Source organism: Labrus mixtus, chromosome 2 (assembly GCF_963584025.1).
Source record: "Labrus mixtus chromosome 2, fLabMix1.1, whole genome shotgun sequence".
In the NCBI taxonomy this organism is placed as follows: Eukaryota; Metazoa; Chordata; class Actinopteri; order Labriformes; family Labridae; genus Labrus; species Labrus mixtus.
The window spans coordinates 26,367,311-26,382,267 of NC_083613.1; the positions used below are offsets into that span (position 1 = coordinate 26,367,311).

The 14,957-nt window shown below is 39.1% G+C and overlaps 3 protein-coding genes across 3 annotated transcripts; all 3 read left to right on the forward strand.

The window, feature by feature from the left end:
- Positions 1-1,920: 1,920 nt before the first annotated feature.
- ambn (ameloblastin) lies at positions 1,921-4,588 on the forward strand. Its single transcript, XM_061027373.1, has 7 exons — positions 1,921-2,079; positions 2,193-2,519; positions 2,612-2,668; positions 3,146-3,433; positions 3,539-3,574; positions 3,655-3,693; positions 3,838-4,588. Exons 1-7 carry the CDS (start codon positions 2,026-2,028, stop codon positions 4,123-4,125), a joined length of 1,089 nt encoding a protein of 362 aa, XP_060883356.1. The 5' UTR covers positions 1,921-2,025; the 3' UTR covers positions 4,126-4,588.
- A 2,480-nt stretch (positions 4,589-7,068) lies between these two features.
- On the forward strand, positions 7,069-9,399 carry scpp7 (secretory calcium-binding phosphoprotein 7). Its single transcript, XM_061027384.1, has 9 exons — positions 7,069-7,183; positions 7,302-7,381; positions 7,706-7,750; positions 7,973-8,020; positions 8,121-8,162; positions 8,391-8,450; positions 8,539-8,709; positions 8,971-9,056; positions 9,230-9,399. The coding sequence occupies exons 2-8, from the start codon at positions 7,313-7,315 to the stop codon at positions 9,010-9,012; spliced, it is 477 nt and encodes a 158-aa protein (XP_060883367.1). The 5' UTR covers positions 7,069-7,183; positions 7,302-7,312; the 3' UTR covers positions 9,013-9,056; positions 9,230-9,399.
- A 1,006-nt stretch (positions 9,400-10,405) lies between these two features.
- Positions 10,406-12,512, forward strand: scpp5 (secretory calcium-binding phosphoprotein 5). The gene is made up of 10 exons (XM_061027396.1): positions 10,406-10,539; positions 10,636-10,695; positions 10,865-10,936; positions 11,031-11,081; positions 11,203-11,271; positions 11,411-11,440; positions 11,552-11,599; positions 11,691-11,738; positions 11,868-11,951; positions 12,081-12,512. The coding sequence occupies exons 1-10, from the start codon at positions 10,486-10,488 to the stop codon at positions 12,096-12,098; spliced, it is 534 nt and encodes a 177-aa protein (XP_060883379.1). The 5' UTR covers positions 10,406-10,485; the 3' UTR covers positions 12,099-12,512.
- Positions 12,513-14,957: the final 2,445 nt, after the last annotated feature.

The window sequence follows — 14,957 nt, forward strand, 5'->3', positions numbered from 1 at the left end:
AATATATCAATTTGTAGTTTGAATTTGGTCCTAGATGTTTGATTGTTCAATAACAGCTATATACAGCAACCGAATCACTCACAATGCAAAGTATTTCAAACTCATTTTGTATATTTAATTTTTGTCTGTGGGATTTAAGCATTGCATGATTAAAAATGAATACGCGCCTGTCCTTTTTCCATTTCGTTGACCTCTCATTGAGTTTACGACCTGTCCTTGATGCCACCTCACCTACAGTTCAGACTGCTGGCATGAGAATCGTGTTGCATTTGATTTATGTTGACTGATGAGCATACTTTAATATCTTGGCTAAACATTTATTAACATTCAGAATGCCCTGATCTTTCCAAAGAAACCTCCAGCTGTCACAATACTTGTGCAGTATGTGCACAGTATTTCTTGGATGAGTTTTAGATCTGTGACTGACAGCAGAAAAACTGTTGTTTTCATTTAGCCTTCAGCTTCAGCCTGCACTTGTGTATACTTGTAAAAATCAACTGGATCCAGTTCAGAAGAAATATTGTAACCACAGATAAACCCGACCCTCCTGGGCCTACACCTGTGTTGTTGTACAAATAGATACCAATGTGAGTATAAACCACAAAATCAGAACTGAGTTGTAAGGTAATCACACATTTTATGGTGACATGCAACATCAACAAATAACTTGTGTATTGCATTTACTTTATAACCTAAATGTTAAATTTATTACCCTGTGATTTATGGTTAACCTGTCCAGTGCCTACCCAGCTGGGCGGATCCACTCCCGCCCACACTGACCCCAAACTGGATATTCAGTATAGATTATGGATGGATAGAATGATTACTTTCACAATAATCAGCATTGATATCCTTAAATTACGGCTAATGCTTCCACCTAGTGCCCATAAATGTCCTTTGAATTATTTAAGGGATTCAATGTTTCTGTCATGGATTGAAGTTTTCAGGGCGATTCAATGACGATTGAAGTAGTTCCTTCTTCTGGTTGTTTCTTATTGATGCCAAATGTAGCTCCAAACATTCTCCTGCAATCTTGATACTGCTCTGTTTGTGTCCATGGTTACCACAGAGCAGCTACTTTGCAGTATGGACATTTACTTGTGTGTAAAAAGAAATGTATTCCATCAAGATACCAGTAAAATGTATTAAGAAAATCACTGTCAGCTGTAAATGTAAATTAAAAAAATACGCTTAGCTTAGGAGGAGTGATAGATGCAAAGTCCTATATGTTGTGCTCCTATATCGTCACTTATGGAATGCATCTTGTCCAATCAGATTTCTTGGTGGGATCTTATGTATATGTATAATACTACTTAAATCATTGCCTTATTCATCCCTCCATCATTTGCACTCTCTGTTATCCGTAATACAGAACAACCATTTATACTCACATTCACACTCATGGTGAACTAAGAATCACCAATTAACTAGACTTGCATGTCTGTGGAGTACGAGGATAGCTGCCCTACCAACAGAAAACCCACACGGGCACAGAAAGGCCCAGCCAAGGATGTAAGCCAGAACCTTCTTTCTGTGTGGCCACATGCTAATCACTGCACTACTGTGCTGCTTCCTCATACATACTTTTTGCTTATAGTTTCATTGCAGATCAAGCATATTTTGACCATAATTACACAGTGAGACACTGACACATCAGCCGCACCCAGAACTGCTCTGAGTAACAGGAAAACCTAAAGTCCTGGGTTCTTGTGGGTTTGTTTATTCATTTCTTTAGACATTACAGCATTGTAATTAAAGGAGAACAGACAGTTCAGGCTATTACACCTCATTTGCGCGAGAAAATTAGGCTGAATTTGTCTGATTTTTTTTTTCTGACACGTCTGTCACATCTGTCCTGCCATTGGTTGTTTCGCTCTTTGCGCTGTGCATAAGTCAATGCCCCCTTCCACGGTGTTTCACTGAATTTCCTCTAAGTGCTCCCAGTGGACATTTCTTTCCGCTCATTGATCTCGTGGGAATCATTTCAAAACTGCATTGATTTTTCTGTTGGTTTTGTTTTTGGAAATGCACGTCATAATCCTGCTGTCATGTTGGACCGTAATGGGCTCTGCAGTACCAGTAAGTCACTCGTTTACTGAAGTTACTTCAACAAAAAATACAAGAAGGTAACTTTAATTATTCTAACATTTTGTTTAACCTGCTTTCTCATGTTTTATTTCTTGCATTTCCAGGTCCTTCCTAATGACCTTCCTCCCCAAATTTCACAAGGAGGAACCACTCAAACTGCTCAACCTTTTGAAGTGACGAACCCAATACCTGACGCTCAGACGCCCTCTCCTCAAGTGGAGCAACCACAGCCTGGCGTCCCCCTGCAGCCAGAGGCCAAGGCCCAGGCCCAGACCCAAGCACAGGCCCAGGTTCAGGGTGGCCCTCAGTTTCTGCCTCCTACACAATTCTACACCTGGTATCCACTAGGGGGCAGTCCAATGTTTATCCCTCTGCCGCCCAGTGTCCAAGGATCTACTGTTAACCAGCCTACAGTCCCACAGCAGCCAGTGGTAGGACATAAAGACACAAACACTTAAGAGACATTTTGAGAGAACTCAATTTTAAATCTCATTTCTAATATATATTTTCTTTTTCTCCTCAGATGTTCTCTCCTTATAGTTACTTACCTCTTTTTTCATCTCCACATATGAATCAACAGGTAAGTTCAAATAAAGAAATCACTGTTTATGTAGTGTTTCCTAAAGCCAGCTTTTACATGCACTGCAGACGTTACTAAATGTACTTCTCTGTGCAAAACTTTTTTCAAACCAACCCAGTACTTGAAAGATTTCACCTGGGGGGGTCTTTCCGCAAATATTTCTGCATGATTAGCTGTCATCACACACCGTAAAAGGATTTTATTGCAACAGCCAAAACACACAGTGTTTTTGGCTATTAAGAAATCTGTACTTAGTCGTAATCTATCACTTGATTTATGACTCTGATATGGAAACATAGATCCTCTTTTTGCCTGAACATGCATTTCTGCCAGAAGGTATAGCCATTGTAATACTTTTTATGTAACTGTCTAATGTTTGCAGTGGGAGGGAAGTAGAATGGCGGCTTTGACTTGTGTTAGTGCAGAAAGATTAGACAGCATTTTAAAATGTATATTGTATTTTTCTCTTTCTCCAAGTTTTCCCAATTTGGACTCCAAATGATTCCACAGACTATTTCAAATCAACCTCAGAACAGTCCAGTGTTACCTGTCCAAAACCCCTCTGGAGCTACTCCCTCAGTAAATACACCTCAGCCAATGCAGCAACAACAACAGCAACTACAACAGCAACTACAACAGCAACTACAACAGCAGCAGCAACAGCAACTACAACAGCAACTACAACAGCAGCAGCAACAGCAACTACAACAGCAACTACAACAGCAACTACTACTACAACAACAACAACAACAGCAACCTCAACAGGTGTCTCTATCTTTATAAACTTTAAAGCAACAGCAGAACATATTCGCCAAAACCTAATGGAAAGTTGTTTATTCTTTCTAAGCCTGTGTCATTTTCTATCCACAGAATCCCCAAATTGTTTACATGCTCCAGCGATCCATGGTAAAAGCAAAACAAACTTTGGCTTCATAGTTCTTCCTCTGATCACGTTTAATTTGACATTTGCTGATATTCTTTTGCAGAACGCTCCCGTTGGCAGTCTTAGCTCAGAAGAACTCGAGGTATAACACCGCCAAAATGATAATTAGTCTCTCAGCTTGTTCAAACAACCGGCACAGTGAACTCAGTGATCCGACTGATGATCCAATTGTTCCCTTCTCCCTCCCTCGCCTCTTACAGTATCTTTCCTCTCTCCTCTGTTTCAGATGGTAGCCAACACAGGTCGGCTGGGTGTGTACCTAACCTCGGTGCTCACAAGCCCATCTGCCGGAGCTGTTCAGCCTGTGAACCAAGCCACTGGGCTGACGAACCAGGGACAGCAAAGCACAGTGCCAACAGTTGAGAACCCGTCAGCTGGAGCGGCAGCGACGCAGGGCCTGCAGACTAACACGAACGGGATCCCTGCAGGTTTGGAGGGACGGACGCAGGTGGCAGCCACAGTCCAAACACCTGTTCAACCCGAACTCCAAGCCACACAGGGAAACCTTGTCTGAGGAAGCAGCCGGCAGCAGAGAACAGTCATAACATGCTGATAATTAAACTTCACAAAATCAGTGATGAAACACATAGACTCACAAGGAGTCAGAGTAGTATCTCGTTCAGTAGCTCATACCCACGTCATTTACTAATAGTGCAACGTTTTTTCATTTATTACCACTGCCTGTTGGATTTTTAATTAATTCACATTTAACCAAGACTGCTAAAACTGGAGTTGTTTCGCTGTTTAAAATCTTCTTTTTAAATTTCTTTGCTTGTTTCCAGTTTAAAAATTAATATAAAACTTCTTATTTTGAAACCTACATTAAATGTCTGTGTTTTTTTCTTTTTACCTCTCCTGACTCCTTAAAACAGGCTGCAAAGACATCACAGACAATCTTTAAATCTAGCAGACACAGAGGAACTTCGATATTGATGTGATGTCATTTTTATGTCCACCTGAACAATAAACTTTCAGTGACCCTCTACTTGATTTTTGTCTCTGCGTTTTTGATTCCTCCGACTCCAGAGTTAAAGTCTGGTCCTGTAGCTGCTGGACGCTTCATTATGTTTAACAGATAGTTGCTAACTTTGTCTGTCTTGGTGGTGTTTTGGTGCACAGCAGGTTTTTTAAAAATGCTGACAGCAGCTGCCTTCTGCTTCCAAAAACAGGGTTGATGACTTAGTGAGTCTGAATCAAAAAGAAAAGTTATGAGCTGTAAAAAGAAAATAAACATGTTTAAACTCAATACAGAGCTAATGGGAAATGCTGAATTAGGTGGTTAATAATGGATTTATTATTTTGAGCAACACTATTATAAATATCATTCTTGTTTGTTAAGATTATTTATAATAGCATATTTTGTAGATTGTGGAAATACAAAGCAAAAAAAGTGAGTCAGTTCCAGTTAGGCCCCTTATTAAAATACCCTATCAGCTGAATTAAACACTGTGGTACAAACAACAGAATTGATGAGATAATTTCCCCATACATGACAACTTTATGTGAATTAAAATGTATACGACTCATACAAAGGATTCAAGTTCTACCCTAACAAGTCAGTGCTCCAGCTTTTTCATTGAGAAAACTCCAGTAGCAATATATTAGCATTAACAGTTAGGACAGTGGATAGAGTTATTGTAAGATGGCCAGTTTGTTTGATTCATATGGCCTCCCACAAATAATTTAGCTTATGATAAGTCAACAGGTTAATATGTCAGGTGTTGTGATCCCAGCACACATGCTAAAAAGTGCTAAAAAAAAATAAAGTTGCATGAAAATGTCTTAAAATGCAAAAAAAAAAATACACACCTCTCCAAATAAATAACTTGAAGGGTTTAAATAATTAAAACAAGAGAGTAATATTACAATTCACGCCCAGTATTGATGTGCAAAATGAAAAAAGTGACTGAAAACCTTTTTTGAAGCAGGCTGAAGAGCACGTTTAAATGTTCTGTGAAGAAGGACAAAGGGTTCAGTTTTGAAGAACTAGCCTCGAGTGACCTTTCTTGTTACTGCACGTTTTGTGTGTGTGTGTGTGTGTGTGTGTGTGTGTGTGTGTGTCTGCATTGGCTTCATCTTTCAGCCCTTGCGGTTGCAGTTATTGTGTGAACACATCGTTACTTTCCCAGTGTTTAAGAATAACAATTTCTATCATTTAAGCGCCTGCAATTGTAGTGTTTTTCTGCCCAGTGACGGCATAATGTAAGAGCTTGTCTTATCGTCATGGTGAGCTATCTTTTCTTCACAGTTAATGGATTTTGACCAAAGTGCAGCACTTAAGTGTCCCCACAGGCTCACATCCGAGTGACTGTTAGAATCCTGTACTTACAGGCTGTCTCAGAATTACACTTCCATCAAAGCCATTAAATCCATCGGTGTCAAACAAAAGGTGAACGAGTTCGTTTGAAAGGTGAAAGATTAAACCGCCTCAAACATGTTTGTCTCCATCAAACAACACAAGTGGAAAAAAGAAGATCTGATGAATCTGACGGGATTGGATACTTAAGATGGCCAATATGTGTACCACTATCTATCACTTCATAGATCAGTACGAATTAAATGAATTATTTGTTTTGATCATTTGATGAACGTTTGGATCCTTAATGTGATAAAATGTCAAACATCTGCTCATCCAGATGTGAGGATCTGTTATCGAATGCAGAGTTGGGCTGGACAAAAGTAGCAATTTAAATATGTCAAGGCTCTGGGAATGAGCCGACTCATGCATCAAGACCCTCGGGCAGAGGTCTTCTGGTCGTTCCAACGTCCAGACTGAAATCCAAAGAGGATAGAGTGTTTGCCTTGAGGGCTCCAAAACTGTGGAATGATCAGGGCAGCCGGGTCAGTCGTCTCTTTTAAATCCCGTCTTAAGACACACTTGTACCAGCGAGCCTTTCCTGATTTGAGTTGAATTTGATTTTTGTACTTAAATTTTATAGTCTTTCAAATGAATTGTATATCTTAAAATGTTTTGTTGTTTGCTTAATCTTTGCCTTGTTTATTATTCTATGACCAGTCATTTACATTTGTTTTACTATCACCGTCCTTGTAAAGCACTTTGTAACTTGATTTTGAAAAGTGCTGCATATATAAAGGTTATCATTATTGTAGTTACAACAATAAATCAATTCAAATAATCGCAGCCTGCAGCCCTATAGTAAACACACACATTAATATAAAACCACTCAAGTGTTTTATTTGTTTCAAAAGCTTCACTTTTAATCGTCTGAGTAAATCTGCCTCCTCTTCTGATCAGGTGTTCTTTCAGGGTTTTCACCTTGTTACAAGGAGGAACCTGATAAAACATCATCACTGACGGATTAAATGGGATTAATGTGCATTTCAAGCCAAAAAAAAATGTACTACACGGTTTCTCTCTGAGAGAATCCTGTAGCTGCCAGTTTTTCCCATGGTACAAAAAAAAAAGTGAAATCTTTGGCATTTTGCCAACACCTGTCATGGGTTTGCTCGCCCTTACTCTCTTGAGCTAATAAATAGGAGTAAATCTCTCTGCTGTAATCACACCCCTCCTCAACAACCCTCCGGTGCTCGTGTGCTGCCATAAACGAAAGGTAATACTGATAACTAATATCATATTATCATTTTTTTTTTTTTAATTATGATTTATTTAAATGACATTCAAATTGATGAGGTGAATATTGTAACTCAAAGAAATGTTCTCTTTGACAGCTTCATTCAAAATGAAATCCCTCCTGATTCTTGCCTGCATCCTGGGGGTGGCTGTCTGTGCTCCTGCAAAGAAGAAAAAAGTAAAAGATCTTAAAAATCTATTTAGCACTGTAGTCTATAAATATTTGAAAAATACTATTAGTAAGTCAAGGCCCGTGGAGCCAAGGAGGAGCTTTAAATTGTGTTACCTGATCTTACTTCAAGATGTCTTGTCCTTTTTAATTTAGCTCTTTAAAATCTCACATTTTCTCAACTATTTTAGAAGCTCTCAGTTCTGAAATGTTTGCCCATGTCAGAGTTAACCTATGTTTGTACCTATGTTGTAACCATATGTTTGTCAAGCGTTATAGATTTCAGACTGACCTTCATGCCATTGATCCTGTCGTCTTCTCTCCACTTTACAGCATCAGGTCTACATGGAGTTTGACATCATTCACGCTCCGCTTGAGGTACAGCAAGACACAGCTCTGAGATGATTTTCCTGTCATATGCTTAAAAAAACCCACAGTTAAAAAAAAAAACACATTACACACAGACATTACTGCATAAGCTCCTCACAAAGGTCTGCTATTATGTCATCACAGAGGCCATTGCATCTATTTGAGCTCTTTCACTCAAAGACTGCTGTGTTTCTTATCTAAGGGATAAAACGACTGATTTCTTTTCTACAGGCAGCTGAGTATATTCCTGCTGGAGCCCCAGTCGGATCTCTGGATGTTGTAAGAGCTTAAAATTTAAATAGTTTATTCCATGTTTTTTTTCCCCTGTATTTCATAACTACTTTTTTTGTACAATAATCTTGTTGTTGTTCTTTCCCAGCTGCTCCCAGTTGATGCCAAGGGAAGGCCTATTGCAGGATCTGTGAGTGACGCCAAATGTTTTCGTCTGGATGTAGCCTTTTGTTTGGACTCAATCCAAAGCTAACATTAGCTTCTGTATGAGAGATAGTTGTTTTCTGTACATTCCAAAACTTCAATACTTAACATACATTTCAACATAATATGGTCAGACACCACGTAGTTCAGCCAGATTACACCTCACTGTCATTTTGAAGTACTTGTGTGAGCCTGCATGTCTTTTCACTGGAAGGTTCGAGGCTTCATCAAGCAGGAGATCCCCCGACCAAACGGCCAGGGGTCGAAGGACCTGGTAAGTGACTACTGATGTTCTTTTCTCTGACGGTGGGAGATTTGATCAAACTAATTATCTTTTATGCACTTTCTCACCTTTATTACAGTACATCCCCTATGGTTTCGAAGTGCCAGCCCCTGCTGCCCCCGTTGCCCCCGTTGCTCCTGTGGCCCCCGTTGCCCCCGTCGCTCCTGCTATACCCATTGCTCCAGTTGCCCCTGCTGCTCCTGTTGCTCCCGCTGGCCCTCTTTTACCGGTGGTTGCTGCAAGTATCCCTGTAAGAAATGAACATGAATTTGCATTTTGATGTATTGTCATTGAAGAAGCAGTCTCTCCTGCACAGTTTGTCTTTACATTTTAACTACTGCTTCAAATGAAAGCAGCAGGTTCCTTGTGATGAAAGAGTTTTACATCACACGAAGACAATCAGTCTTCAAACTATATTTGCTGAGGAGCTCTGAATCAATTACTCATCATAGACACCTGAGAGACAACACTCCTTTCTGATCGGCTCATCAGAGATCCTCTGTCATTTCAGGCCGTCAAACCCGCTGAAGATGACGACGAAGAGGAAGACTAAAAAATTGGAGTCAGCAGGACGTGCACATGTTTGTGCATGGGCAGGTAAATGTGCACACATAGTGTAATACTATACAATTCAGACTTTAAGTTCTTTCAGTAATAATGAAACACAAAAGGTGCGTTTATGTATATTACTGAGGGACTATGTTTTAAAACACATCGGTATTCATTAAAACAACTGATGGTTCAATGTGTTTTCTGTCTTGCCCTCACAGGTGAATATTTCAATAAGACCAGCAGCTCGCCTCGCAGAAAGTGGACCCCCACATTGTTGTTTCCTAAAGTATGACAAATATGGGGGTATCATGCAGATTGTGCTTTGCTTTTCAAAAAGAGAAAGTGGAAAAAGTGCTGTGTTTCAAAATAAAATAAAAATAAAATGCTATGCAGCAACGCACGAGTGTGTTATTGTTTCAGTTTTGAGTTCCTGCATGTTGTTGTTTGCAATCAAATCTTCGTTTTCAAATCAACAAATAAGGGAACTCATAAGGAGTTTTCGGACCACATGAACTTCTTCATAGTTCTAGGAACCGTTGGAAACCGCACCACAGGAACTATGAACTATTTTGGTTCCTAGAACCCGTTAAGAGGAACCTTTTTAGCTCCTGCTTCACAGTAGGTACCATGGTGGTGCAAATGCATATAAAAAAAAAAGTTTCCATGATGTGTATTATGATCAGTGAACTTCCCCAGAACTGGCTTTCGATCCTATTTTTGATGACATGCATGGAAATCAAAAGATAAACCTTTAATGTTCCTTGTTAGATTTTTGACAAAGTCTCTGCGAGTTAGAACTTAAAAAAAGAGGGCAGAGGAACAAAAGAAAAGAAAAAAAAAGAAGCATAAGGGACTGCATGATATTAGCATCTAAACTCTTAACATGTACATTGAAGATAGAAAGAGATAAGTGACCTCTTGGTTTCTCTGGAATCTATCAGGTAGAAATGCAATTAACACGAAAGCAACTCAGAAACAAACAGCAAAACATTTGAAAACCATACTGAGTTTTATATATTGCTTATATGCTGAGGTCACACAGAACCAATAAATGTTATGATGGCAGAATGATGAGCCAGCAGAGGGAAGGTGTGCACTGCTCTAGACAGTGTAATCTGACAGAGTCTGCTATTACACAGAAAGTGGATTTGACCACTGGTCATTTAGTAAAGCTGGAGACTAGACATCTGCACTGTACCTACTCATTGGGTAACATCACTGCCACCCACTGGGATTGGCTCTCAGGTGAGCTGGTCCCCTATAAAAGTTGAGAGATGTTCTGTGGAAGATACGAACGGCTGGCATCACCCTCCGACAACCACATCCATCAACCTCTCCTGCTCGGTTTTCATCACAGGTGAGTTATGAGCAACTTCAACGTGGCCGAGAATAAGATGTCAACCCTCCAATGTGTATTTGACCTGCATTAATGTTATGATGAAATGTGTCTGTAGGTCTTACTTTATCTGCAAAAATGATGTTGGCAATCCTCTGCCTGTGCCTGGCTAGCACAGTCTCAGCTGCACCTGTAAGTTTAAAAGAGCGTTTGTCTCAGGACTTTCTTTTTTCTTCAGTTCAGGCCACGTAACAAGATTGATTTCTCTTTTTTTCTTTTCACTTTCAGTCCTTCTTTCATTACCTGCCTCATTACGCAGGTTCTAGACAACAGGTTCCCCCCTCACAGGTAATCATGATGTGTGCTGTTTACCTTCTGAGTCAAAGGGTTTTTTCGACTATGATAAAAGTGTACGGTACACAACTGAGAAAAAAACCTTTTTCACAGTGTGATACATGATGCACATCAGAACTATGCCAAGTTCATTTCATTTTTTGCTGTTTTTTTATTCATTCAGGTGAAAATCCCCTTCACAGCTGGTCAGGGTCTGCCACAACCTGGATTACCTGGTGGCTACAGTGTGGAATTTGTAAGTCACATTGTTTATTTTCTCACTGTTCATTAAAAAGATGATGCATTCAAATGCTTAATGTGCATTCCTGTTTATCCCTCTCTGTTCTCAGCTCTATCCACACCAGCCTGTTGGTGGTGCAGGTGGATCAAACACCGCACAGGTGAACACATTTTACAGGAGCAACTACTCTTAAGAAACAAAAAAAAAAACCTGTTAAATACATCGCCACTCACTTCTTCTCATTGATTTTTCTTGTGTTTTCTTTTTCTCACCTTCTGCAGCCCTTTCCCTCCCACGGTTTCATCAAGTACTCCATTCCTCAGCCACCAGGCAGACAGAGTGTGGAAGTGGTACGTTTTTTATTTTTTCACCTTTTCTTTCCTCCTTTCAGATTTCAGACACTAATGGGAATGAAAACACTTAAATTATTGTTCAAAAGCACGTTTGTTGGATCACCTTTTATTGACAGTCTCTGCTCTTTATTTGCAGTACTACCCCTATGACTTCTACCAGCAAAGGGTGAACATTTCAAACTTTTATTTCATTTTACAATGTACAATATAAATATGAAATAATTTGTTTTTTTATGTGGTACTGAGTATGACATGATTGTGTTTGCTTTTGTTCTAGATACTCACAAACATCCCGCCAATGACAAACGTCCCTCAGATACCAAATGTAAGACAACAATCATTGGTACTATTTTACTTTTCCATTCATATTTCCATACATCAAATTTCCCTAAACACTTCTATTTGTCCTTTCACAGGTGATGCCATTTGATCATCCACCTCAAAATATTCCCCAAATCCCAAATGTGAGAAGATAATTTGAGATTTTATTTACCTGTACATATTGTCCTTTGAAGATTGATTCAATGTCTATGGTTTGACTGCCAGTATTTCTTGACCGAGTTTTTCTAAAAGTAGAACTTCCCTCTATTCAGATTTCCCCATTTGCTGCCAGTCCTCTCCCATCCCAGGACCCCATGCAACCTCTCCAGCAGGACCAGCCCACACAGACAAGCCAGGTACACTTATAAGTCTTTATATCACATGGGATGCATTTAAGTCAAATGTTAATAAATTGAGGAACAAAATAAAAATGTATTTTTCTGTAAATATATAACTTGTTAACTCAGTTTTTATTTACTTTTCAGGTGCCGTTGAAGGTGTGAAGTGAATGAGAGATGTGAAAAGGAAACATAAAAAGTGTTTGTTCCAATTCAGAAATCTGCAGTTAAACATATGATGTCAAAAGTTTCACACTAAATCTATTTATGCAACATTTGTATGTGCGTACTCAATTTAAAACCAACTGTTTAGATGATAACCAAATATCCTGATTTTGATTTGAAAATAACTTTAAACTAAAATATGACAATGTCATCTGCATAGAAGGAAACATATCTCTGAAGAATTTTCTGCTTTACTTTGTAGTTTTAATCTCCATTCTGTTGTTTTAATGAAGCACTTTGTAATGCTGCAGTACCATAGTATAAAAGTATGTACTGCATGTATTTGTTAACTAATTTGAACCTTTACTTATATGTCATGTTCATTAAGAATTAAAGTCAACGTTTTCAAGCAAATTTTCAGTTGTTTGGTGTTTATTTTAAGAGTCTCAAAGGTTAATAATTTGTGAATGAAGTCCTTTAATTAAATCATAGAGGAAAAGAGATGATCATTTTTCAATTCTTACACTTCAGTTTAAAATGAAGCTAGTGAAGCCAGCAAAATGCAATGCCAGGTTTACTACAGCTTTGTGTAGCCTTACACATACTACCAACAACAACAATAACACTATTAGTTATGATATAAAAATATCAGAATTAGCATCAGTATCGGTACATATGTATGTATAATTACCCAGACAGTGACATGGAACTGGGAAAAGCAGTAAGAACCTCACATTTTAGATGATCAAATTCACAAACAGTTTGGCATTTTGTGGAAAGATAACTCACATGAAATACTACACGTTTCTGCTCTCCACAGCTGTAGTCCACTTTTATACCATCTACCTTTATTTCAGTTAAAGACATCTATTGTCTCTGGTTCCTGGAAGCCACTGCCGTCTAGTCATTCAACGACTGGTACAAAACTTGACTTGCAGAAACATTATATAATAGTTTTGGTGAGTGACTCTAAATGCATGATTACAAGAAAACGCCCCATGGGCCCTTTAATTATTATAATAGGTGATTACAGAAAGGAAGTTTTACTGCAACGAGACATGCAAATGTTGCATGATAACTGTTGAATTAGCTTAGAAGCAGCTTGGAGATATGTACTGACTGATTCCAGTAGCAGCAGCTCTGCCATGAAACATTCTCAAAATAAAACAAACAAAACAGATGTAAGATTCTTGATGTAAGGATATTTTCTTCAATGGCTGGATCCTAGATAGTTTACAAAACTAAGTCATCCTTGATGTGATTGTATAGCCTCTAGCTTATATTGTATGATCATACTTAAAGGCCCTTACACACCATGGAGATCGTCGGCTCTAGTTGTACCAACGGTGGTACCAACTGTTTGGAGGTTACATTATACTCCAGCTCTTGACACAGGATCGGGAAAGCCCTATGAGCATGCCGCTGTAGTCTCCCTGCTTTCACCCATTTAGAATGGTTTCTCCCTATTTGTCGCCTCTTCTTTTCTTTTTAGGGCTGTCAACGACAGGACCATTTTCAACTTTTCATCAGATGGTGGTCGGCCACACACACGGGCTAGATGCAATGTCATTTGATGTCAGCTGGATTTTGGAGCAAAGTATTGAGTTTTCAAATCGTTTTTTTATGAATCATTTTCTTACATGAACATTGAAAAGTACTGAAGATATACTCCCATGCAACACGACAGGATATATCCAAGAAGAAGAAATATATAATGAACGTCTTTTGCTAGAGTTGAAGAGGTAAAGGTATTGGATAAATGAACTGGTTATTGTCCTTTTCCAATGAAAGACCTTTCCACAGTCTCTCAGCCCTTTTATTACCATGGGAACATACATTATACACCACAAGATCACATGAAACACACAAGACACAACACATACCCACATACCTAGGACTTACACACATGGCAGTTACATATGTGTTTTGTAGAGTTGTGGCAGGTTGGACAAAACTCCTGCCACAACATGCATGTTTCCAGGCAACATCAAGTCCATGAACGCTTCGGGTTCTGTAGCAGCAGGCTGAGGGGGCCACTGAACATGGTGTTAAAAGAACCGACACAGTATAGACAGCTCGCACACTGTATCATTTTTGCACACATTAGCAGGTTTTCCCAGAGTTACATACAACTATCTAAGAAAAATACAAGATTTCCCCGATCCTTGATCCCCTGGGGACTGAGGCCTGTCAGAACATGACAACTCTTCAAAGACCCTTGAAGTGCACAGGTGCCATCTTCTCACGCTACCACTGTGTCTTGCCCACGAGCTCTATTTCTTGGAACTTAAGATCACATGAATCCATAACTCCTACCCCCTCACACACGAGGAGATGTCGACAGCAGGTTTAATAACCTTAATTTGACTTGTCACAACTACAGCATGATGGTCTTTGAACAATACTTCTGCAAAGGCATTAAGTCACATGGGCATTTTTAAACACACAATAAGAGAAATGGAAAAATAAAGAAGCTCTGAATCAGACTGAGATGATAAGCGGAAACGACTTGTGCAGGTCTGTGTGGTTAAAGAGAAAAGGGGGGGGGGGGGTTGTTGGGGCAACAGAATGTGTGTGGTTTTGATCCTAAATGGTTTTGTGATAACAAAAAACAATGAATAAGACCTATTGCAGTATGATGCTGGAACCACTGTTCTAAAGGGGTAATACGGCAATATAACTTCTTAGCTTTGTTAGTAAGAAGTAGAACTCAGTAAATGACTATTGCTGACTGTTAAAAGACAGAGAGATAACATTTATTTTTTTGGTTTAACACTACCTATGCATTTACAGGACAAAATCAGAGAAGAGGTAAGAGGTACCCCTTTGTCTTCAGGGAGCACTACTGCTGAACTTTTC